At 36.9% G+C, this 26,541-nt stretch overlaps 1 protein-coding gene across 1 annotated transcript in view; it reads right to left on the bottom strand.

Moving 5' to 3' along the window:
• PDE11A (phosphodiesterase 11A) overlaps nt 1–26,541 on the bottom strand; it is a 393,277-nt gene that overhangs the window by 150,919 nt on the left and 215,817 nt on the right. The window contains exons 7-9 of the mRNA XM_063110282.1: nt 15,353–15,428; nt 13,479–13,546; nt 12,453–12,545 (exon numbers count right to left, since the gene is read on the bottom strand). Of these exons, the coding sequence (XP_062966352.1) occupies nt 12,453–12,545; nt 13,479–13,546; nt 15,353–15,428 (237 nt within the window). The remainder of the gene's footprint in view (nt 1–12,452; nt 12,546–13,478; nt 13,547–15,352; nt 15,429–26,541) is intronic.

Here is a 26,541-nt window from a genome sequence, read left to right on the forward strand (position 1 = left end):
GCCTGACCAGTATTCCTCAAAACTGTCAAGGTCGTCAAAGAGGAATGTGTAAAATGTATAACAAACTATCACAGCCAAGAGGAGTCTAAGGAGGTATGATGACTAAATGTAATAGAGTATCCTGGATGAGATCCTCGAACAAAAAAAGAATATTAGGTAAAGACTAAGAAAATGTGAATAAAGTATGGACTCTAGTTAACAATAATATAGCAATATTGGTTCATTAATTGTAACAAAGGTACGATATTAATGTAAGATGTTAATAATAGGGGAAACTGGGTGTGGGATATATGGGAACTCTTTGTACTGTCTTCCCAATTTTTCTGTAACCTGTTCTAAAATATAATTTTTTTTTTTAAATGATATCCAGTTGATTCTTGGTGTAGGGTCTCCCACTTTCCACAAAATATCTAAATCAAAACCCAGAAACCATCACTAAAACTGAAACCTGCTACTAGAATGTGAAAAGAATTTTCACCAATTGTAAGGAAGATGCAGCTGGATTGAGAAAAATAACTGGCAGCTTGACCATGTTTCACCCCCTGAAATAAAGCAGTCCTTCCGGCTTGAAAGAAGACAGGAAGACATTGTTCCTAAAGCAGTCCCAGAAGAGCACTGTTCCTTTCACTACTGTCTGGGCTCTCACTCAGAGACTCAGGATCTGTACTAATCAGAAAATTAATCAGTTCACCTTCTACTGAACGGCAGCTGTTTGTGAAGTATTAGCTTTCACCTTTGGGGAGAGAGTCACTGGAAATAAAGCACTGTACGAGGGTGCGGGTAGGGGGTGTTATAAATAGCTATTGACATTTTATGAACTCTGTACCAAAGATTTACTTGCATTATTTCATTTCATCCTCATAACAATTCCACAAGGTTGAGAAGTGAGAACAATGAAGCACAGAGCAATTAAGTGACTTGCCCAGAGATGCGCAGGTAGAAAGCAGCAGAGCTGGAATTAAAATCCTAACAGTATAATTTTAAAGCCCGCACTCTTAACTACTCCAATATACTTCATAAAAATCCTAGTAGCAGTGTATGCTGGAATTGAGATTCTTGATATACTTTAATTGCAGTCTTTGCTTGTATCATATTGTACTTGATTTATTTGACAAATATTTCCTATATGTCTACTGTGTGGTGTTCTGGCACTGGGGACACAATGGTGAACCAGACACATAGACACATCCCTACACATAAGAGATTCAAAATCCACCAGGACCCAAATGGGGGAAGAATACACCATTTCAGCCAAGCAGAACCACACTAGATCTGTGCCTACAGGCTGGATGCTTTGAATCAGCCTGGGCACTAAATACTATATCTACTATAAGCACTGTATTTTGTATATCTACTCAAGGGGACTCAATAGTACATAAGTGGACAGTGAGAGAGGATCAAGGACCATCACAAAGCTTTGGCAGTCGTAAACACCGCAGTCCAAGGGGGAAGAAAACAACATCCTGAAAACTCAGAAAGAATGTATATATAGATAAGGGTTCCATGCAAGGGCCGTTACCCTTTAGAAATCTTATGCCTAGCATCTTCGTGAGACACTAGAAGAAAGAGCCTCACTGAAACTGGAGCAGAAAACCATAGATGCAAAATAGGTTTGGATGAAATTTATAAAGCAAACAAACAAAAGAATGAGATAACAGAGCTCAACTGTCACTTTCTCAGGGAAGCCTCTTCTGAATGTACCCACATAGCCCCCTATTTCTAGTCACTACTTATTAAAACATCTTGCTTCATTTTCTTAATGACATGTTATTATGAATTTATCTTGCTAATTTATTTGTTTACTTATCTACTGCCTGTCCTTCCCCACTAGGATATAAGGTTCATGAGAATATAAGTATTATTTGCTTTTTAACTGCTGAATTTTCAGTACCTAGAACAGTGTGTATCACAAAGTAGAAGCTCAACAAATATATGTTGTGAATGAATAAAGAGACAACAACATGCAAAGGGCAATGGGTTAACATACAGGAGACTTTCACGAGAATCCAAATTATAATAATATAATTTAAACCCTCACTGGAATTAATAACCATTCTTTTTAATAAGAGCTCAGGATCACTAAATCAGTGCAAAAGGCTAGACAGGCCAGAAATGAATTGACACTTATACAGTCATTTGTTTTTCAACAAAGGTGCCAAAGTGATCCAATGGAGAAAGAACTTTTCAATAAATGGTACACATAAAAAAACCCCTCGACAGCTATCTATCATATACGAAAATTATTGAGATGGATCATAGAGCTATATCTAAAAGTTAAAACCAAAAAGCTTTCAGAGGAAAACAAAGGAGAATATATTCTTGATCTGTGGGTAGGCAAAAGTTTCTTAGATCTCAGAAAGTAGGAGTGAATAAGTAAGCAGCAGATTGGGAGATAATACCCACAATACAAATCTCTGACCAGTGAATTCCTACCACTCACTAATAAAAAGAAAAGCAATCCAATTAAAAGTGGGCAAAAACATTGGACAGCTCACAAAAGAAGATATAAGAATGGCAAAGAAGCACATGGAAAAGTGTACAATATTTTTAGTCAGGAGGGAAATGAAAATTAAAACCACAATAAAATACCATTACACGCCTACCAGAATGACTAAAATTAAAAACAATGATGGCAGCAAATATTGGTGAGACTGGAACAGCCAAAACTTACATAGTTATTTGGTAAGAATGTACAATGGTACAAACACTTTGGAAACAAATATTTCTGGCATTTCTTATAGAATTAAATATACACTGACCTTTTGACTCCTTAATATAGATATTAATATAAAATAATTAATATCTAATATTAATGTCTAATATCTCTCACCCAAGAGAGATAAAAGCGTATGTTTACAAAAATACTTGTACCAAAATGTTCATAGCAGCTTTATTCGTATAGCCCCAAATGGTAAACAACCAAGGTATTGATTGATAGGAGAATGGACAAACTATGGTATCATCTCACAGTGGAATACTATTCAGCAATTAAAAGAAACAAACGTATATACCCAACATTGATGAACCTCAAATGCATTACAGTGGTTGAAAGAAGTCTTACACAAAAGAGTACACACTGTATAGTTTATATAAAATTCTAGAACAGATAAAACTAATCTATGGCAAAAAAAATCACAACAGTAGTTGTCTCTGGGGGTGTTGGTGGGTGTCTCTGGGAAAGAGCATGAAGGAACTTTCTGGAGTGACTATATATCAAGATATATTTCCCACTGAGTAATAACAAAATTGTTGTTTTATGTTAACAAGTTTTGGGGCTGTTTGATAGGCGAGATCAGATTACCAAAACAGAAAGATTATGTCTGAACAAGTGTTATAAATACCGGTATATTAATACTTAAAAATATAAGTAATATTTCTTGAAAAGGCACCCGTATTGTATAAATGTAAAAATTTGCTAGTGATAATGTAATTAAAAATCTACAATACATGAACAAAACTAGGAAACTATAGGATAAGTGCATACTGAACTCATTTTCTTATATAGTAGGGAGTTTAAAGATACTGGTTCATCTTTGTCTTTATTAACTAGAAAAATATTGGTTAATGAATGCTTTGAAAGAAAAAAAGCAAGATAAATTTTTTTTTACTGAAGCAGTAAAAAAAATCAATCAAAATATAGTCTATATAGTAAAATTCAGAAAAAGCAAAGCATAAAAAAGTAAAACTTCAGGAAGAATGAGGTAATAGATATAAAGCCAAATCCCTCATTAAAAATAGTCTCAGATTAAAAACTAAATTCAAATGTATGTAGTTTACAAGAAATATGTCTAAAACAAAATGACCCAGAAATAATAAAAATAAAAAGATGAGTAGGGAATTGTTGGTTTAAAGGTACATCCTTAGAGAGGACTCACCTAAAATCCCAGTTGTGGTTATGTTCCCTGTTAGATGATTTTATGGTATCTTTAAGTTTTTCCTCATAGAATTCATCGAAATTGTTATATTTTTGATTTACATGATTTTTTTGGTCTACCTGCACATTCTAAGCTCTGTAGGTACAGAGATCAAGTCTGTTTTGCTCACTGCTTTGTCTCTAGTGCCCAGCACAATGCTTAGAAATAGGAAAATATTCATCAAATGAACGTGTTCTAAAAAATAAGTAAAATAGAAGAGAAAGCACAAATGGCAACATTAATTTGAAACTAAGTAGATTTCAAGGTAAAAAGCAATAAGATAAAACAAAGGAATAATTTTAAAATTTGTAAAAGAAACAATTCATAGTCATGAATCTGTATTTGCAAATAATATGGAATAAAAAATGTATAAAGCAAGAAATATTACATTTCAAGGAGAGAGATTAGCGATGACAGGCTAAAAATATGTTCAATTTCCTGCCTGCCAAATATCATGAAATCACAAAAAAGTTAATATCTAATGCATTCATATCAGCAATGGAAAATAAAAAGAACTGACCAGAAATTTCCCCTTTCAGATAGGATGGAAAAGATCTCAAAAGATAGTCACTGTCTTCATAGCAACAAGAAAAAAGAGAAAGTAAAAATCGTACTTCATTTTAAAGCTTTCAAAGAGAGAGTGCTGGACAAAGAGAAGTCTAGATGAACTAAATTCCAGTCAGAAGAAGCCTTTTATAGACAAGTAATGAGCAGTGACTGCAGAGAGACTGTGGAAAGGAAGAAAACTAGCCAAGTTTTTAATGACGGCATAGGCTGGTGTGACAAATTGGTATCTGGAAGAGTCACAAATGCAAATATGAATCTCTCAGCTTGAAAATTCTCTGCCACAGGAATTTTGCTGTGAAAGTGGTGATGAGTGCCGAGCTAGAAAACAGAAATCTTGCATTCTTGCCCTTTAGTGAGGTTCTAGGTCCTGCTGGAGTTGAATCTGGAAGTGAACTGAAATGAACTCAAACTGCAATTCAGTCCCCTCCCAGCTCAAATCCTGATTGTGAACAGTCACTCGTTGCAGCCTGGGTAGTTGGGGTTGGGTTGAAGGGCTAAGGGAGATCTTCATAATCTTTTTTGATATCAGAAATGAAATGAAACTAATAAAAACTCCAAACTATCTTCAGCTAAACACTACAGATGGTCGAATTTGAATAATCAGCCTTCCACTCTAGCTGCCTGACATAAAAAGAAAATCAGATATTCTATCTATGAGAAACAGAAAACAACAAAAAGTATTAGTTAGCTCAAACATATCTTGTAAGAATATTATCTACTTTTGTCCTTCTATACAAGATGTTTGTGTGCAATAAATATTTATGAAGATGTGAAGAAGCAGGAAAATGTGACCTATAATCAAGAGAAGAAATAATCTAAAGAGGCAGACCCACAGATGCCCTTGATGTTGGAATTAAAGGCCACGGCTGTAAAATAACTATTGTAAAAAATTACACATTAAAAATTTAGAGGAAAGTGAGGACATAATAACAGTTGAGAAGTTTCTGCAGAGTAATGAAACCTTAAAAAAGAACCAAGTCAAAATTTCTCAAACTGAAAAATACAATATCAATACAATATAATAAAATAAAATATCAGAAATGTATGGGCTTTATAGAAAACTACACAGAGAGGAGAAACCAGTCAGTGAACTCTAAGACAGCTCAATAGAAAATACCCAAGCTGAAGAATGAAGGAAAAAATACTGTAAAAATTATACAGTCTCAGAGACCTATGGGCAAATATCATGAGTCAACATATATGTAACTGATCCCAGAAAGAGACAGAGAATAGGGAAAAATAAATATGTGAAACAATATTAGCCAAATATTTTCTGAAACCAGTGAAAGTTATCAACTCTTTGATCCAAAAAACTCAGTGAACCTCAAGCAGAAAACACAGAGAAAAACACATTAGGCATATCATAACCAAATGATTAAAAAACAAAGATAAAAACAAAATGTTAAAAGCACTAAGGAAAAAAAGATACACTAAGAGAAACAACAAGAATGATAGAAGATTTGTCATTAGTAACAGTGGAAATCAAAGGACAGTGATATCTCAAAAGATCTGAAAGAAAGAAAAAATTGTCGACCCAAATGATTAGATAGTTAGCTCTAACTGGTAGGTTACCACTGATTTTGATTTCTTCTAAATACTTTTTACATTTTCTGTAACAATAATGCTTTGCTTTTATAGCTTAAAAACATTTTTTAAAAAGAAAAAGTAAAAAAATACATACGGGTTAAACTTAGTATAGAAGAACGATCAGAAAACAATTTTACTAATCTTTATCTACATATCAGATAGCTAAATAACTAGTTCTGTGTTTTTACTACTCTTTGTAAAATATTTATATCTGAAGACCAACTAATGCAACAGAGTTTTTATGTGACAATAGCCCTTTTGCAAAGAGATTAAAATGAAGGAAAGATCATATTTGTTGGGGCAGATGAGGAAACATTAACGAAAGAGGTAAAATTTGAGGTTTGTTAGAAGGTATTTTAAGTGAACGGAGAAAAGATCCAGAATGGGAATTTCAGGGTATTTTTGAGAAACACAAATTAATCCAGATATTTTCCTTGAGGGTTGAAGTGAGAGTTAAGGTAAAAAGAAGATTGATATCAATAGTGGAGAATCTTGAAAGCTCTAATTTGTAGGCAATGGGAAAAGGAGTGTTTACCTAATCTAACATGTTTTTGGTAAAAAATAATTTACAAATGGGAATAATTCCATATCTGCTAGTGTGTCGTATTTGGCTTTGTAATTGATGGCATGTATCCATTGTACCTGAAAATAAACACAGGTCTTCCAAGGGCTGACATTTAGCATTTGGCCAATCACTGGATTATTGTCTGACAGTAATTTGGTCTGAAAGAAATCATTTTGGTAGATAAGGAGATGTCTAAAATGGAGCACTTTCTGTCTGAGTTGATAGCTGAGAATAACAAGTACTACATTCTAAAGAGAAATGCTGGGCCATCTATGCAGGACTTGGAAAGAAGATGCCCTGAACTTGTTCTGCCACCTCCAAGTTCAGGTACTCATTGCTCATTTCCGCACTGCGTGAGAAAAGGGTGACAGTTCACGAGAGAGTCCTATATTGAGGATTTCTGAGAGTTTCTTGAGGCTTCTTTCTATAGAACCAATACGTATTTACCCTGAATGTGGTGCGGAAACAGAGACTGGTATCTGATTCACGCCCCAAAATTCTAAAGGTTGGTGGGCAGAAGGGGAGAGAGCTCCATTGAGGGGACCAGCATTTGTGTGATCTAATGGGTGAAAACACGTGAGTTTTCCCATGGGCCAAATGGACCCTCGAAAAATAACCGAGTTTAAAAGGACTGTAACCATGGAAACAACCCAAATGTCCACTGATGGATGGATGGAGACACAAAATTGGTACATACTTGAAGTGGAATATTATTCAGTCTTGTAAAGGAAGGAAATTCTAACACATGCTACAACATGGGTGAACCTTGAAGACATTATGCTAAGTGAAATAAGCTAGTCACAAAAGGACAAATACTGTATGATTTCAATTATGAGGTATTTAGAGTAGTCCAATACATAGGCAAAGTAAGGTGGTGGTTGCCATGGGCTGGGAGGAAAGGAGAACAGGGAATTAGTGTTTAATGGGTACAGTCTCTGTTTGGGAAGATGAAAGAATTCTTGAGATGGGTGGTGGTGATGGTTGCATGACAATGTGAATGTACTTATTATCACTGACTGGTGCACTTAAAAATGGTTAATGTGGTAAATTTCCTGTTGTGTTTATTTTACCACAATTAAAAAAGGCAAAACATAAAGGACCCTGACCAAGAGGACTGCTTGAAGGAGTGAGCTGACCCCCACAGAGGGAGCATCAGGATGGGCCACTGGAAGCCAGGGACAGAGAGGGGACTGTAGACTGTTGGTCAGGAGAGGCAAACCCACATAGGCACTTGCCAGCAGGAGATTCCCAGCCACAGAGTGCACTGAAGGGTTTATGCAAGCAACTCATGATAAAAAGAGGAAGTTGGCTTGGACAGCACCTATCACACAAGCATTTGTCCTTCCATCGTACCTCCCTCCTGCCCCCTGTACCTGTGAAGAGTGAAGAAGCACACTGTGACCTCTCCTGACCACGGGCTTCTAACTGTGAGGAAGAGGAAAAGCTGAGAGGCGATTTAACACCCCAGGGTGTGAGGAGAGCTGTGGAATCTACCAGAGACTTCATCCAGGAATGAGGTAGAATGAGTAGGTTTAAAGGAAGAGGGGTGAGAAAGAATGAAGGGCATTCTGCTTGCATCTTATGAGTCTAGCTCTTTCTATCACCAGTTAGAGAAAATCTCTCCTTAGAGCTTAGGAGATTCTTCACGGGAGACTCATCTCTTTGGCTTCTCTCCTCCTCCCTGAAATTCAGGAAGCCAGATTGGCTCCTTGACCCTCATCTAAGGAAAAGCCCCATTGGACATGGTGTCTGGGAAGAGATCCCTACTCCCACACCCTCTCCTTCCGTAAAATGAAGACCACTCTGTACCCATGTCCTACAGAGGGGGAAGGGAATATGGAGGTGATGCCATGCCAGTTGTGGCCAGTGGGACTGTCACTAAGAGGGACTTCCAGCTCCTTCACCCCAGCACACGTGTTTCCCTTTCAGAATGTTGCCACGGCAGACCACAATGATTCTTTGTGGCAGCATTCACTTATTCAGTGCACTTTTACTGAGTACCTATTTTATATAAAACACTGAAAAGAATAAAAGATAAGGTATGATCACACACTTCAAGACACATATGTCCTAGAAGAAGAAAACATACAGACTCACAATTCACTATAATACAGAGCAAAGAAGAACAAATAACCACAGGATTAGAAGGTTTATAGAGAAGATTACATTTAAATCAAACTTTGAATGATGGAACAATTTTGAGAGGAGATGGCGTAATTGGAATAGAGAATAACAAAAGTGGAGGGGTCATTAGAGTAAAGATCAGATGGCAGAGAAGCAGGTGGCTGATTTGTAGACTATGAAGTAGCTGAGTTTGTAAGTAGCACAGAATACTCTGAGAAGAGAAATGAGAGCTTGGGATAGGAAAGAAGTTTGTTATGAGACTTCCAAGGGCCCCAAAGGCCAGACCATTTGTAGTTTGATAGGTAATGGGGGATTATCATATTACTCCTCATATGGTCTATGGGTGGATGAGCGATGCAATCTAAAATATGCTTTAGAAGGCTATTGCAATTGCCCAGTCAAGAGGTAATGAAGCCCTTCAGTAGGATGGTTGCTGTGGCAATTGGAAAGGAGGAAATAGATGGGAGAGGTGTTGGGGAGGTGGAATAAATGGGGCTTGGCTCCTGATTGCTTATGCCTTTTTCTCACCCTCTGTTTGGCCCTCATTACTTCCCTCTTCTGATCATAAAGCTGTGTCAAGTGTCCCTTAACACACAGACTTATATTTCCTGGAAAATTTCTCATCAGTATTAGGTAAGGCTTCATTTGCAATAACTATGAAAGACACCCTAAAGGACAATTCTTGATGTTCAAAATGAGGAAGTAATATTCCACATCTACATTCATATTGTATTTTCTCTGTATTCTGACATTCAGGTAAAGTTTCCCACTTTTATCCTAGGATTTTTACTCTCAGCAAATGTGAACAGACATTAGTATAGCTCTTCTTTCGCTCTTGGCTGCTCATGCAGAATGGAAATCAGGATCATTAATGTTACTAAAAATGATAGTAAATTCTTCTCTTTGTTCCATTATTAGCTTTAGGAGCATCTCTGCTATCTAAGAGCCTTACTGTATTAATTTTATATATTTGGGAAAAGAGATTTTTACAATAGAATTGCATAACTAAATTATGCAACTCTAAATTATGAGAAATTAAGCAAAGCGGTCATCAAAATAATTCAGTTGATAATTCAACTGTTAAACAAATGCAAATAATGTATTAGTCACTCTGCTTTTTAAAGGTCAGAAAAGTAGAAAATATTTTGTGTTTATATTTCTATTTTTCACCTTGTGTGGATTATGGCTAAAATGAGCTGAGGTTACCAGTGTGTGACAACAGAGAAGGGACTTTCAGCTTGGCAAGTCTTTTTTTAGAGAAGCTTTGCCCTTAGAGATATATAGCCTTTGAAGACCTACTTGGCTGTTTTTGACGTGGGAATTTTTATATTTCTTTTTTTGTATTTCTGGTCTTTTTGACAGAAACATATATGATAACACAGGCTACAGACAAAGGGCATGCTTTGAGTAATAAATACATATATTCATTCAGAAGTAAATGTATATTATAACATAAAGTAGATCTCATTCTTGAGTTGGGTTTAGTAGCTCTCAACAAGTCTTTTTTGTCTTCATAAAGTCCTGGGAAAAGAAGTCCTTCCAGATTACTTGCACATTTCTAGGCTAAGGAGTGCAGTGGATGCCACCTGATCGCTAGAGTCAAGAATTTGATACAAAGTGGGGTGGGGGTTGGGATAGCAACACCAGAATTTTGAGTGGGAATGCCATTCTGGCATGGGCACAAAATAAAGTATGTGGAACACACAAGTCAACACGTATAAATCAACTTCTTGAAAGGATGAGATTGTCATAAGGCTCAGAGTTGGGCCAGAAATTTGGCAGTGTCAGTAATAATTTTTGTACCTAAGGACAGAAGGTATGTGAGTTACACAAATAAGATGCTGTTCACTATGAACCCAGATAAACTCTTTATGGGTGAGGAGACTGTGGCCACAGGTAGTAGGGCACATTAGCACTTTCTAACTCATGGTAACGGTGGCTGCCCGGGGCAGCAGGAGAGTTAGGAAGTGGGGCCAGTTGGAATGGTGCCTTCTCATGTGCGTAAACAGTCATTCATGCTTCACCAGTTATTCTAGTCTCTCCTAAACAGGATGAGGATACACCAGGAGGTAGGAGAGGAGAGAGATCACGGTTACCTCTGAGATGTTCTTTGTGTGTGTGATATGCGCGTTAATTAAACATAAGTAACATGCCAAAATGAAGTAGGATTTAGATGGGACTAGTGTGTGGTGTGTCTTTTTTATAGTTGCAGGAACTAAAGACCAATGGGTGAGGCAATGGGGGGAGATTGGAAGCTGAAGACAGCAAAGGTGCACGGCCCAGCATTTGCTGTTCCAAATTCCCGTTTTTTGCTCTTTCTCCCAATTCATGGTGATTTCTCAGTAATAAGCATACTACTACAAATAATAATAAAGGGATTATTGTTATTGCTATAATTTTATTGACTGCTCATTAAAATCTTCACATGAATGATCTCATTTAATTTTCACAATTGAGATGGGTGACAGAGCCAAGATGTCATAGTTCTGCACACACTGCTCTAGTAGTGGTGCTAATCAGTTGGTTGCATGTTTACAGTTCACCCATTTATTAACTTGCTTTATAGATACTGTTTTTAGTCCTTACTGTAAAGATGTTACATATAAATAAAGCAGGGCTATCTCAGAAGGAGAACCCCCCAAATCCCTGACCTCCATTCTTTCCTTCCTTCTTTTCTTCCCTCCACCTAACAAAAAACCATTCGGTAAGTCCCTCCTCTGTGCTAAGCATCCTGCTAGGCACTGCAAATAAGATTACAAAAAAGACAAAAAATCCTGTTCTTCCAGAATTCACGGTCTAGCCAGAAGGGGGAAAAAAGGTATATAGATAGATGACTATAATTGTATGTCTTTTAAATCTCAAATCAGAGTACTACAGGGACCATTGATTTGCCTACTTATATTTCCCCTTGGTTTTCTCTTCCTACTAGTATCTGGCTTGGCACACAGAATATTTTGAAGATTGTACATGTATTAGATTATACTGTTCTATATACTGTTATCTTGGCACTGGTATTTTATCTGCTCTAATTAATAAATATTTCATAGATATATACAAAATCTTTGGTATTATCTACAGAGCAAAGCTGGAAAAAAAATATGCCTTGGGTCAAAGCAAGCATCTGAGATTCATGGGAGATGAGAATGATTCTCTTAGAACTTAGTGGGTCTGAGAGGAGCCACGGTTGCAGGTATAGGAAACAGGCTGGAGTTCTTGGTGGGGTGGGTGGGAGTGGTGTGGGGGATGTGGTTGGATAATGACAGGAGCAACTTCCCCCATCTGGTTTACATATTTTCATAGTGAGGTTTTCTCCTATGATAAGAAAAGTTGTGAATCTATAGAATACCTATACATATTCAAATATAAGTTCATAACACATTCTAAATCCGGAAAAATTATTTTTGAATTATCACTACTTAATAAATCTAATATTTGCAATCTATATCTAACCATAAAACATGTATGGATGGGCCTCAAGGAATCTGTGAACTCCCTGACATTACATGCCATGTTGGTGCATTCTTCTAGAGAGGGTCTCTAGCTTTCATCAAACTCTAACCCATGACCCTCAAATGATTAAGACCCAATAAGTAGATAATTAAAAAATGAGAAATTAAGCTTCATAACAAGGATGATTTTTTCTGTCATAAAACTAGGGCTGTTAGAAATGATTGTGACATAAACACTGTACTTACATCAAGAGCCACAGACTGCTTGGCCCAGGACTTCTTCACTTGATCATACATAATTGTGTTGTTGATGCCAAGGCCACAGAAGATGACAAAAGCCTAGGAAAGAGAAAGCCCTCTAATTAAAAACTGCAGTAACTCATTGGCAAAACTCTAATATGAAAGCAGGCAGTCATCAGGGATGAGTCTGAAAATATAATTTTATTTTACACAGAGGTAGGCCTTGGGGAAATATGCACATTAAAATTCTTAATTACTATTGTCATGTAACAACTTTATAGCTCACATTGCACATGAGGAAAATTATTAATTTAATGTCATTGTGGAGAAACTACTTCATGCATTTAAAAACATACTTACAGTCTGCTTAAATGTGTTCGTAATTTATTTAGGCTGTGAACTGATTTTAGTATTTCCATTTTATTTAACCAAAAGCAACCTCTTTCAGTAGCTATGCTATAAAATATCCTGGAAAGGAAACTAAGTATGCGTAACCATAAGGTAAATGGAAGGGAAGGAGTATTGATTTTGCCAGTTAAAGAAGCTGTGAGGTATTCTTGGCTAGAGAAAATAATCACAAGGTTTTAATGTTGGCTACTGGTGCAGTAGAGGTCCATTCAAGGGTAACATCTCCAGCCAGAGGGACTAGGGTGAGTGGAAGCTTGTAAATAAAAAAGAGGATGGTGGTACACCTGGCAGAGCCAGCTAGGGGTCTCATGACTCTGAACACACACAAACAAGACAAGGATATGACAACAACACTTTGGAGAGAAGAGAGGGAGATTCATTCCTGTAATAAAATTAGGATGAAAATAGTTGATGATTACAAAATAATCTGATTAGTGGAAAATAGAATCATATCTTATCTAAGCATTTATATATGCTTTAAATTTTCTTTTAAATGTTGTCACACCTTAAATATTATAATAATTGATTAATAGTTATTTATCCTTACAGATTTAGGCATGCTGCAACCAGGAGACTATGGGTGACTCAGCTATAGCTCTTGGTTTATAAATTTATTTTTCTTACCTCAAAAAGTCGTTGATCGGCATCATCAAAAGGTTTCCCATCAAGTCTGTTTAACACTTGAGCCACCCCTGTGGGAATAGTTTGGGGTATGTGGTCATTTTCAGTACTGGACATTGTGTTACTATTATAGAGCATGCCTCCTTTAAGTAACTGCATACACTCAGTTTAAATTCTGGTCTCTCTAGTGCCTGGTGACTCCGTGAAGATAAATCTGAGGTATACAGCGAGGCAGTCTACCTTCCAGGCTGTGCTATTCAGACTAGTCTCAGTCAAGTCTGGAGTTCTACCAGACGTTAATCTGGTCCCTGAAAATGGATTTTAAGGTGACTATGCACAATAACTCTAATATACCTGGCGACATATATAAATATATATGTGTACATGTATATACACACATACAGGTATACACATATGTAATTGAGTATATATGTAACTGAATATATGTATTTTCAATTCCCTGAAGCACAATGTTTGAGAGAGGCAGTATGGTACAGTGGTTACGAACTTAGGCTCTAGACTTAGATTGACTTGGTTCAAATTTCAACTCCATCATCAGCTGTGTGACCTTGAGCAAGTGACCTAGCTTTTTTAGTACTGAATTTCCTCATCTGTAAAATGAAGATAAAAACGGTTATGAAGATTAAGTTAGATAATGTTTCAGTGTTTGTAAAGCACTTAGCATATTGCTCCATGTGCAGTAAACATTCAAGAAATGTTAGGGATTACTATAAGCAATAGAAATTGATATGATACATTTAACCTTGAAAGCAAGGTTAGTTCTGTTGCCTGCTACCAATGGGGTACATATAATTCTGACCAACTTTATTTATGAGTTCTTACTCTTTCCAAAGTTCACTTCTAGCATTATACCACATATTTTAGGGCATGACTTTCAAAACACAAAAGTCTTACTAGAAAAACTCGACAATCTTGAAAATCATGAGCCTATTCCCCCATTTAGTACAAACACAAAACCCTGTAATTATAAAATATGCTTGTATTTTAAAAACACTTACCTTCTAGCATATGACTTTCCAGGGAGTAAGTCATATGCTAGAAGATATAAAATTTTTTTTCGGAATTCAGGTCTTGACAACACTCACAGAATACCAAACCCTTTGATAAGCAGCAGTAGCTTAGAATTTAACAAGCCATCTTAGGGGGAAACAGAGAGAGGCAAATTGATACGTTAGTTACCAAATGCATTAGTTTCCTTATGTATCTTAGGGGAAAAAAAAAACATATTTTCATTGTGTTTCAATAGTTTTAACTAATGTCTCCATCCCTCATGACTTCTCTACTTTAACCATAAATTCTTCTTGCTTGGGCTTTTCTTGGGTTTGATAATTTTCCTGAGTTTTTTGAGGGGAAGGAAAAGGGGCAAAGAGGATGAGAAAAACTGGAAGTGGCTTTGACCAAAATGCCCTTATTCTGGAGAAAGTATGGCCTATTTCAGAAATGTCTAGGCAGAAAGATGCATGTTCAGCATATGTCTAACACCGCATGTTCTTTCTTTGCATTTAAACCAGGTGTAAAAGCAAAGATGTAAACAAGTCATTTCTCTCTCTGTCTCTCTCTCTCTCTCTCTGTCTGTCTCTCTTTGGGCCTCAACTTCCACAAGGTAAGATAATAGAATTCTATTGGTTGATTTCTGAGACCCACTCCAACTTCAAAATTTATTGGTTCTTAAAGCTTAATAAATATTTTTTCATGTTCTGGTTAATGTTCATTTATTAGGAGTCTGTGTTTATGAGACCTAATTTGATGAGTCCTGGACCTAAAAAGGGGGACACATAAAAAAGACATAGGGGTATTTTAAAGCAAATTTCTGTTTCTTTATACAACAAGTTTGAACTATTTAGATAATATCTTACCAATTATCTGGTGGTTGCTATTCCAAATAGGGACGCAGAGAACAGATCTTATGTGAAAACCGGATATCTGGTCAGCCTAGGATTTAAGAAAGAAGTTAATTAAAATTAAATATTAAATACCCACTTCTAATTTGAAGATTACTATTTTTTTATAATAGATATTCAAAAATAACTTTTAAAAAGTCATTTCATACATTGTAGTCTAGTTTTTAGTGTATATACTCACCTGCCTCCTTTTGTTTATAACATCACAATGAACATCCCAAGGAAATCAAGTCCAAATCAAATGTGAATCAACCAAAACATCCCAAACACTACCTCTCTCAATCCCTGCAGCATAGAGAGCTGGATATAAAACTACCTTGGTTACAACCACACCACCAGACAAGAATTCTGGCAACTATTTCTGCTCTGAGTATTTAAAGCATTTTTATTAAACCAATAGTCAATTTTTGTCTTTGATTGGGCACACTTCTCAGTAAAAATGTTTGAGCCTATAATACATTTACTTTTAATACTCTATATTTTTACTGTTACTAAATTATGTATGCTGTAAAATCATATACAAAAAAATAGAAATTGGAAAAGATAAGACAAATGCAGCAGTTCAAAGATCTTCATTCTGTACCTGTAGTAGATTGAATTATGTCCTCCCCAAAACTCCCTGAAGCTTGAATTGTTTCCCCCAAGTTTTATGTATTAGAATCTGAGCCCCACTGTGACTGTTAAGGGGGGGGAATCCTATTATGGTAATTGAAAGGTGGAGTCTTGAAGAGGTGATTGGATTGTAGGACCATGCAGGAGTGAATGGATTAAAAATGGTGGTTAGGGCATAGTTCTGAGGGCTTTAAAAGAAGAGGAGAGTCTTTCTTTCTTTCTGCTCTCTCTGCTTCCACCATCTTGCAATGTGAGACCCCTGGGTCACTGTCGCCACCACCAGATGGACTTTGGACTTCCTGGCCTCAGAAACTGTAAGCAATAAATTTCATTTTTCTTTATAAATCACCCAGTTCAGTGTATTCTGTTATAAGCAGCACAAATGGACTAATACAGTGCCCTAACAGATGTTAGAAGGTGACAGACTTAAAACATGAAAGTATAATTATCAGCCTCAAACATCATTCAGTAGCAAGCTCCACTTAATATTAAAAACAATGGTCTGTGTTTGAAGGATTAGAGAGGAGCTGCTAAGACCAAAAGGGTTTCAGTGAGTTAACATGACCTTGATTTCTAGTTGAGAAAGGTCAACCTGTCATCTTAATAGTATAGGAGGAAAAATGAGATATCAAAGTTTTAGATCATAGCTATTGAGATAAAAAGATACTTTTAAACATTCATGGTAGAGGTTAAGAGCTGCATATTTTCAACATTTGAAATTGGAAGTTAATTTACACACTTAAATTTTAAATTTGGATATCTTTCTTTTTCCTCTTTGAAAAATTAATTTTCCAAATGTCTTCTATTCATTGTAGTAACATGTTAGTTTCTTTTTCTTTCTTTCTTTCTTTTTTTTTTGAAGATTAACATGCATGTAAAAAGGTGCAAAAATCTTAAGTATATATAGCTTGATGGATTTCCACAAAGTGAAAATACCTATGCAACCATCACTGGGATCAAGAAATAGAATATTGTCCTCCCAGAAGCCACCTTCATGCCCCTTCCTCCCAAAAGACAGCCACTACATTGACTTCAAGTACCATATACTAGTTTGCTTGTTTTTAACTCTATATAAAAGAAATAATTGAATGCGTATTCTTCTGTGTCTTGCTTATTTTGCATAAATAAGAGATTTACTCATTTTGGTAATTTTCATGGCAGCATCATGTTCCACTGTATGCATATTATAGTGTTAATTCATTCTATTTTTGATGTACATTGGGTTGTTTCCAGTTTGAAGTAATTACAAATAAAGCAATTATCAATATTCTTATGCATACATATGTTTTCCAAATAGTTGTACCAATTTACCCTCCAACCAGAAGTGTATGAGAGTTCTAGTTACTTTACATCATCACCAACATTTGATACTGTCAGAATTTTTTTTTTTAATTTCAGTAATTCTCGTAGGTACATGGTAGTATCTCATTGTGAAAGAAATTTTAATATCTCTAATGACTAGGATGGCCATATATCCTGGTTTAAGTCTGTTAATAATTAATCACATAATTATTAATTGCATGTTTTTTCACTCTCAAAAGTGCCCCAATTTTGACAACAAATTATGTGGTTTCCTTACAGATGATTAATGAAGTTGAGCAACTTTTCATACACTTATTGTCTATTTCAATATTTTCTTTCTGAAGTGCCTGTTCAGAACTTTGGCCCTTTTTTCTATTAAGTTGTCTGACTTTTAAAAATTGATTTGTAAAAGTTTTCTCTATATTCTGAATAAGAGCACTTTGCTAGATATATGTATTATAAATATCTTTTTCACCCTATGGCTTGATTTTTTCACTCTCTTTTGATTCAGAGATTCCTAATATGATGTAGTCAAAAATCTCAGTCTGTTAATTTATTGTTAGTACTTTCTTGGTCTTGCTCAAGAAATCTTTTCCTACTCCTAGCTCATGAAGATATTTTCCTTTCCTAGAATCTTTATTGTTTCAACTTTCCACAAATTTGCAATACAACTAAAAATGTGTTTTGTGCCTAATATAAGCCAGGATTCAAGACTCCTCTTTTTTAAAAAATGGATGTCCAATCAATCCATCACCATTTTGAGGGGAATAAAAAACCTTTCCCCACCACTCTGCAGTATCACCTTTTTCATTACTCAATGTGCATATATGTTTGGATCTGTTTTTGGACTCTCTGTTCTGCTACATTAATCTAGGTGTCTGTCTATCCTTAGGTTAATAACATACTGCCTTAAATAATATAGTCTTGCAATAAGTCTTAGTATCTGTTAGTGCAAATCCTCCAACTTTGTCATTCTTCAAGATTGTCTTGACCATTTTTGACCCTTGCATTTCCATATCAATTTTAGGATCAACTTGCAGTTTATACACATACACATATACTATTGGGATTTTTATTGGGATTGAATATTGAATCTATCAATCAATTTGGGGGAGAACTGACATCTTTACAAAACTGAATCTTTCTGTTCATAAACATTCTTCAGTTTATTTATGGCTTTTAAATTTTTCCTCAGCAAAGTTTTACAGTTTTTTGTGTAGAGGTCTTACACATAATTTGCTATATTTGTATCAAAAACTTCATGTTATTTAAATGATATTTATATTTTATTTTATAATGCTTGAAATTAGTACATAGAAATATAATTGATTTTTGTATATTGAACTTGTATCAATCAATCTTGCTATACTCAATTATTAACTTTAATATCTTATCTGTAAAGTGTTTTGGATTTTCCAGCCACATCCTCATGTCATCTTACTCTTCAGTTCTTAAGCCTTTGAATCATATAATTTTAGATAACGTGATTTTTCTTTTTTAGTTTGTTAGTAGAGTAAATTACATCAATTGATTTTGAGAATTCCAGACGCAAGAACAAAAACTTGGGTATAAATCATTCATCCAGTTGCATTCTTCAAACAGATATTTATTTACCACCTCCTATGCACCAGACACATTGCTGGGCGTTGTGGACATAAAAATGAATTCAGTCATTACCCTTGAGGAACTCACAGTCTAGTAAAGATAGAAGTAGAAGATAAAATAAATGTTCAAGTAGAGAATATTCAAAACACTGTAGGAAAGTCAACAACTGACAGTCTTTAGAGAAATCAGGAGCAGCTTTTGATCCTTTAAACCAGGTCTTCAGGGAGTACGGTGATGATAATAAGCTAACATTTATTGGATGTTCTCTGTGTGTCAGGCACCCTGTTCAGCACTTTCAGGTGCATTATTTTATATACTTTTTTACAACAATCCTATGATGTCATCATCTCTTATCAGATGAGACTTAGGAAGATTAACTGCCTTGAATGGGAGTGACTGGTTCAAAGGATGCTAGACAATAATGAACACATCCATCAACATTGTCTTCCAAAAGAACAAAGTGGTTTTCTTTCTCTCCCTAAGGATAAAAATCTGGATTAAGGCAATGCGAGTAAGCATGAAGAGAAGGAAGCTGATTTTAGGGAGGTTTTGAGGTATGATCTACAGACCTGGGCTAGCCACCCCAGCACCAGAATGGTGTTTTGCTGAGGGAGAGTCACAAACCATTATACAGACACAGTGGTCTGAGCCGGCACTGAGTGGTAGGCACAACTGTCTCTGCCACCTCTGGGACAGCAGTAGCTCCCGTCTAACCTCTCTCAGGAAATCTGAAGCAACCAAGGGACAGGTCATAATGGACAAGAAGAAAGGGAGCATGCAGCAAGAAACACAGCTCCGGAGGCTGGTGGTGAGAAAAATAAACCTTACTCAGGCCTTCTGCCAGTGAAATAAAAGAAGGTTTTGTTTATCCATCATTGTCAAAGCATCACAGTTCCCCAAAAGAATGCTTTACTTTGGGAAGGTATGAGTATGCGTTCTCCCATCCCCAGGGAGGATACCATTGAGGTTTCTGGTTTGAGGAAGGGTGGTAGAGTTTCTGGAGGTGGGAAACACAGGAAATTTGAGAGAACCAATATTAAGTTGAAATTGAAATACGTTACAATTGAGAAGGGCTGGAGATACTAATCTTGGAGTCATCGGCCTTCTGTGTTACTTGCGTGGGTAAAATCACTGAGGGAGAACTTGTCCAACAAAAAGACTGTGAATTGAACCTTGGGAACACAATATTTAGGGCTGGAAGAAGGTGATGTCAGCGATGGGGACGGGAAAGAACTCCAAAGCTCACAAGGCTTTCCTGTGTCTCTAATGTGTGAACAAATGGCTACAAACTTTCTGAAAATAGGTTTATTGATGTGCATCCAGAGCCCAGAAAGTATAAGTACCCTGTAACTTGACAATTTCATGTCTAGGAATTTATGTTATGGTAAGTATCAAAGCTATATGCAAAAGTTTACAAAAAAAGGTGAGAACAGGGAAGGGGACGGTGGTGATTAGAATGCTCGATGAGCCCAACAAGATGAGAGAGGGAACAAGAAGGATGGCAGAGTGAGGAGACTGAGTGGTCCGGTTGTAACATGATTAAGGCAATTCCCTGCCTATTTGTGGCCATGGCTACTGTTTCTGGAGAGTTGCACTACTCCAGGTTGGTTTATGTGACCATATGACATGGCAAGACGGGGAGCCCAGACCTTCCTCTGCAGGGGCTGAAGGAGGAGAAGGGAGGTGGAAAAAGCACAGGGTCTCTGGAGAATGAATTCCAAACAGGGAGACAGAGGAACAAGAAAGTATGAAGGACAGAATCATCTGCATTCATCGGATAACCCCAGCTCTGCAGATCGTATCAGCCAATGGACCTCAGAAACGCCTGCCAGCTACACCACCCCAGCCAAGTCACCAAAACTCTTGATGCCTCAGTTTTATCATCCACTGTTGTCCCCTGCACACCAAAATGGTAACATTGGTTATCTTCAGATTTTGCCATCAGAGCTGATTCTCATCTTCTTCTTCATGTTTTTTCTTATTTTCCAAGTTGTTTTATGAGAATATGTGTGGAAGGGTTTCAAAATTTATAAGGTGTTTTACAAATTAAGTATTACTAATATTGAAGGGAATTCCTGCCCAAAAATGTCTGCTCCATTGGTTCACAGGGTCCCTGCTTGATCATTCTGGATTTAAAATTCATACCAATATACTAATTATCCTGATTTGAGCCTCACATATTGCACACAAATATTGATATTCAACTCAGTACCCCACAGATATGTACAATCAACTGTTACAATAAAAAATAAATAATATAAAATTTAAAAATAAAGTGAAATAAAATAAAATAAAAAGAATCTCAAAAATTAGACCATGTGAGACAAAGCAGCCTTTCTAGGAGGCTACAGTTAAAATAAATGCTTTATCTGGGAGCCTAGTTCTTTCCAATTCAAGATATGTCTACTTAGAATTTTTGCCTAGTTTCTGTCCTCATGGGGCCTTTCCAGTTAATGGATCTAATTAAAGATGGTTTTAGCTCTTGCAGCCACCAAAACATACTTGTCATATTTTCTAGCCTCTCAAAGGCAGTCAAAGGAAATGTTAAATTGGTGATAATGTAACACTATTCATTAATGTGCGCTGTGTTTCCTTTCTCTAGAAAGATATGTACCACTTTAACAATAATCTAAAGGAATACTTTATCCCCAAAGGCTAATCTACTGGTGAGAAATTCGAGTACTAGAACAAGCTGAGGGAGCCCATGTACCGAATCAATCCCTTGAGTTCCCTGAAATAACAGCAGAGAGAGAGAGAGTCTATTTTTGCCTTCCTTACCTGCACATAACATCAATCTGAATGGGTGGTAGAATATTGCCTATAAATGAATCCTTAAATTCCTGACATAAAAATAACTGACCTTTGTGCTTAGAGCTGACATACTATCTCTACTGCATATGCAGTAACTTTCGTTTGATGGTTCTAGGAACTGTGGGGCTCATTTTCATTTTCACTACCCACAGCTACCCTATTCTGTCTCTTATTCAAGTCTCAGTAATCCCCCTTCCCCTAATCTTGCCTGCTCTTCCGGTCATCTGTAATTCTTATATTCACTGTCCAGTCTTCCGTACCAAACCCTGCTCCCAGGAAAGGATCTCAAACTGGCTTGCACTAAGAATCAGTGACTGAGAGAGGATTGCCAGCAGCAAATGCATTTCAGCGGATCTACAGAGCTTTATCTCTTAATAGTTTCAATTTTGCAAATTTCCCTTTGTAACAGAAGCATAATGGATAGACCAGACGGCATTACAGAGAATAGGAAATGAACTGTCCTGCCAGGCTAGCACTCAGCATTTATTGAGTGAGACTGTGGAGTGCTCTGCTATGAAGATCTGACAGGCACAATGGGCTTTAATGCTGTAAGTCAGAGGATATCAGAGCCTGGAGTCCCATTATCCTTAAGTGCTACATGACAAGGGTAAGTACTATTGAGTTGTCTATGACAGGCTTTTAAAAAAAATCAGAGAAAGAACTTCACATGGAAGAACTGCATGGGATTGAACAGCTACAGATGTAGGGTCATGACACTTTAGCTTTAACTGTAACTCTGGACATTGGTCATCCATGGCAGAGGATATCTAGGTGCTGAAAGGTTCTGCCACTCCTGAATTTGTGACAAATATGTGGACCACCAAATATATCCATGCATAAGGCCTGCCCTACTGTTTAGTTGTTTTCTGCCATTCCTCACAGTGAATGAACCTTTCCTATTTAAACACTGAGTCCAATTGTCCATTCCTATTGCAGATAGAAAACAAATTCTGCATGTGATGGCTCTGGAAATTTTCTCGATAACTGTACAAATAGAAGGAAATACTAAATTAAGCAACAGAATGTAATACCTTAGGTTGACTAAATAATGGCTTATTTTACATTAGGGTATTGTTTTGATGTGCTCTTTGAATCTAATATGAAAAGAAGGGCAGAAAGCTTCACAGAAGATGTACTCCCTGCAACTAATTACAGGGAGTTGAATTTAGAAGCACAGTCACAATTAAAAGCAAGGCCAGGACAATTGTTTTATGGTGAAGGTATTTGTAAATTGAGTATGTACTCCAAGAAGTCACCTGACGCAATGGCAGGTCATCTGCAGATGCAGTTTACTTGCGTGCTGTTGGCACAGTCTCAGACAAAGCTCTTACAGTAAAATCTCAGAAACACTCCATACTGGCAAAGGCAACAGAAAATAATTCCTTTGAATTCCCTAACGATACAGCAGGGCAAGATTTACTTAGATCTTGTATTATTTCAATCCTGGTTCTGAATAATTGTTTACAATTTTCAGAGGGCTCACAATAGCCTGGTAAAATACAATTTCACATAAGATACAAAGGATCTAAGATTTTAAAATATCTTTATAATTTTTCATGATTACAAAAATACACATAAAAAATGTAAATCAAAAGTGCATGCGGAAAACTTAAACCAAAAATAAAATCAAAAGCTCTAAGTTTGCCATCTTTCGGGGTGGCAACTATGAACAGTTGGTATGAGTCCTTCCTCACCTTTTCCTACAAATATATAATATGTTCATACATCAATATATAATATATTGAACAACATTCAACAATAATTCCTATCATGTACTACACATCGTTCTAGTCATTGGGGATACATCAGTGAACTAAACCAACAAAATCCTCACCTTCATAGAGCTTACATTCTCATGATAGAAGAAAGATGGTAAACAATACAAAAAAATGCATCAATAAATTATATGTTAGAAGGTGTTGTGATTACAGGGGAAAAATAGGCAGGATAAGAGGGATAAGGAACACCATGGGTGCCAGCCTTCACCGACAGGTAACATTGAATATTGGCCTTAAAGAGGTGATGATGTGAGCCAGGCAGATACTGGGGGAAGAGTATTTCTGCTGAGGGAGTAGTGAGTGCAAAGGCCATGAGGTGGGTGTGTGAGTGGCATGTTCTAGAAACAACAAGGAGACCAGTGTGGCTGGCACTGTATGAGTGAGGGCTGGGGGTAGAAAATGGGGTGCCAGATCATGTAGGGCACCTCTGAAAGAACTGTGAGTCTGGTTTTTATTCTAGTGAGGAGACATTAAAGAGTTTTTGAGCAGAGATGTGATATGACTTGAAATTTAAAAGCCTCTAGCTACTGTGTTGAGAATATAGAGGGGAGAGTAAAAGCAGAGTCAGATTAAGAGGCCACGGCCACAAAATAATCTAGAGATGATGGTGGCTTGGACGTGGGTGGTAGCAGTTGAGTGGTGAGAAGTGGTCAAATTCTGGATAAATTTTGCAGGTGAAGCTAATTGGACTTCCTGATGATTAGTTGTACAACATGAGAGAAAGGGAGAATCACACCTGTAAAATTTTGGGCACAAGCATCAGGAAGAATCAAGTTGCCTCAGCAGAGACAGAGAAACAAAGAGAGAAGCAGGCTTGGGGGAAAGAAGAGTGTGAGCTTTGTTTTGGACATGTTAAGTTTGAGGTATCTATTGGAAAAATATGTGCATATAAAGAATAATGGGAAGTTACGACTTAATGGGTATGGAGTTTATGTTTAGGATGACTAAAGTTTTGGAAATAGAGGTGATGGTCACACAGCATTGTGAATGCAATTAATTCCACATAATTTTATGTTTCAATATAGTTAAAATGGCAAACCTTATGTTATATATGTCTTAGCACAATACATAAAAGAAAAATATGTGCATATATATGTGTAAATGACCACATATATTGTCCTACACATACTTCCATACATTATTCTAAACATACTTCTCTGTGGCTTGGTTTTTTTCTTGTGGACATTTTTCTATATCAGGCCGTGTGTGTGTGTGTGTGTGTGTGTGTGTGTGTGTAGATTGTTTCATGGGACAGAAACATTTTGTGTGGATTCAATTTTAGTCTTTATTATGGTGTGTTAGGCAGAATTCGAAGACGGCCTCTAAGATTCCTACCTGTCCCACCTCCCTCCCAATACGTGTCTTATCTCTCCTCTTGAGCATGGGCAGAACCTGTGAATATGGTAGGATAGATATTTTCCTGATTACATAATATTGCATGGCAAAGGTGATTGGACAGTGACTCTTGTGATTACATAAGTCGCTTCTGACATTATGTAGGCTTCTGTCATAGCCAACTGGAGTGAGATTCTCTGGTTGGCTTTGGAGGAGTATATCGTCATGTTCTGAGGGGGCCATGTGACTAGGACCTGTGGGCAATCTCTAGGGGCTGAGAGATCCCTTTGGCCAATAGCCATGAAGAAAATGGGGACTCAGTCTACAACTGCAAGCAACTCAATTCTGCCAACAACCTGAATGAATTTTGAAAAGAACCCCAAGATCCAATGAGAATGCCACCTGACCAACACCTTGATTTCAGCCTTGTGAGACCTTAAGCAGAGAACCCAGCTGTGCCATGTCCAGACTTCTGACCTACAGAAACTGAGAGATACTAAATAGGTGTTGTCTTACACTGCTGAGTTTGTGGGGATTTGTTATGCAGCAATAGAAAATTAATAAACGTAGTATTCCTGTCAATGTCTTCAGAAACAAGTTTAGATACCCATTTTCCAAGGAGCAAATGACTCATAAAACTACAAAACCCATTAACATGATAACCCATGAACGAGTGTTTCTTCAGCTACTATACACAAATATTATCAGTAATATTTAGTAGGTCTTTTCTGTTTTACATCCTTTTCAAGGATCAGAGTCTCTTAACAGGACAAACATATAGAAATCTTTGTAAGGCTGCAAAATTTAAGGCTCAGAAACTTAGTTCTGGCTCCGTGACTACCTTACATAACCATTCGGTCATAATTTGCCACTTGTAAGCCAAGGAGTTTGTCCTTAAAACCATGCAGCCTCTCAGCCCAGCAGGCGCCACTCCTGCGGGTAACTCAAACAGGCATATAGAAGGCAAGTAATCACTATGGCTCACCTGCCTGCTAGTCTGCTCTGTTCACCACAAGGAGGGAACTCCATTAAATATTTAAGATAATCACAAAGAGAACACCCAGCAGGTGGACAACTATGATTACTTGCCCCATAGCCCTCTCAGCAGGCATCTGACAGCACCTGGGACAGGGTTTATATCACATTAAAGACATCCCTTTGTAGCTTCTATCAAAAGGAAAACCAACAGTTTCAAAACTGTGATTTCAAATTAAGAATTATTCTCTTGCTGCATATCTTTGGGAAGGGTTTCTGAGGACTTTGCAGAAGTTATTACAAGGTAGGAAAGGCACAGAAATTAGAAATTTAATTTACCTACATACTTTAACTATACAGATAAAGTAAAGCTTGATAGAGTAAATTCTTTTATTAACCAAAAATAGCCACTGGCATCATGAATCCCAAATTGGCAAGCTTCCCAGGTTATTCCAAATTGGAGAAGAAACTACCAAATGCACACAGGTGGATATATTGGGGTCAGCACCAGCAGTGGAGTTATTTGAAGAATCCACAGGATGGTCCACTGGGCATCATAAGGTGAGGCTGAGCAATGTCATTCATGAAATAGGGAACACCTCCCTACTCCACGAACACTGATCAGGAATACCCATCTGGGCTTAACAGGGGCAAACACTAAATCTCCATTGCATAAAGCCACAGAGATTTTGTAGTTTATCTATTACCTTAATTGACACCGGAGTT

The sequence above is a fragment of the Cynocephalus volans genome, chromosome 1 (genome assembly GCF_027409185.1).
Source record: "Cynocephalus volans isolate mCynVol1 chromosome 1, mCynVol1.pri, whole genome shotgun sequence".
NCBI lineage: Eukaryota > Metazoa > Chordata > Mammalia > Dermoptera > Cynocephalidae > Cynocephalus > Cynocephalus volans.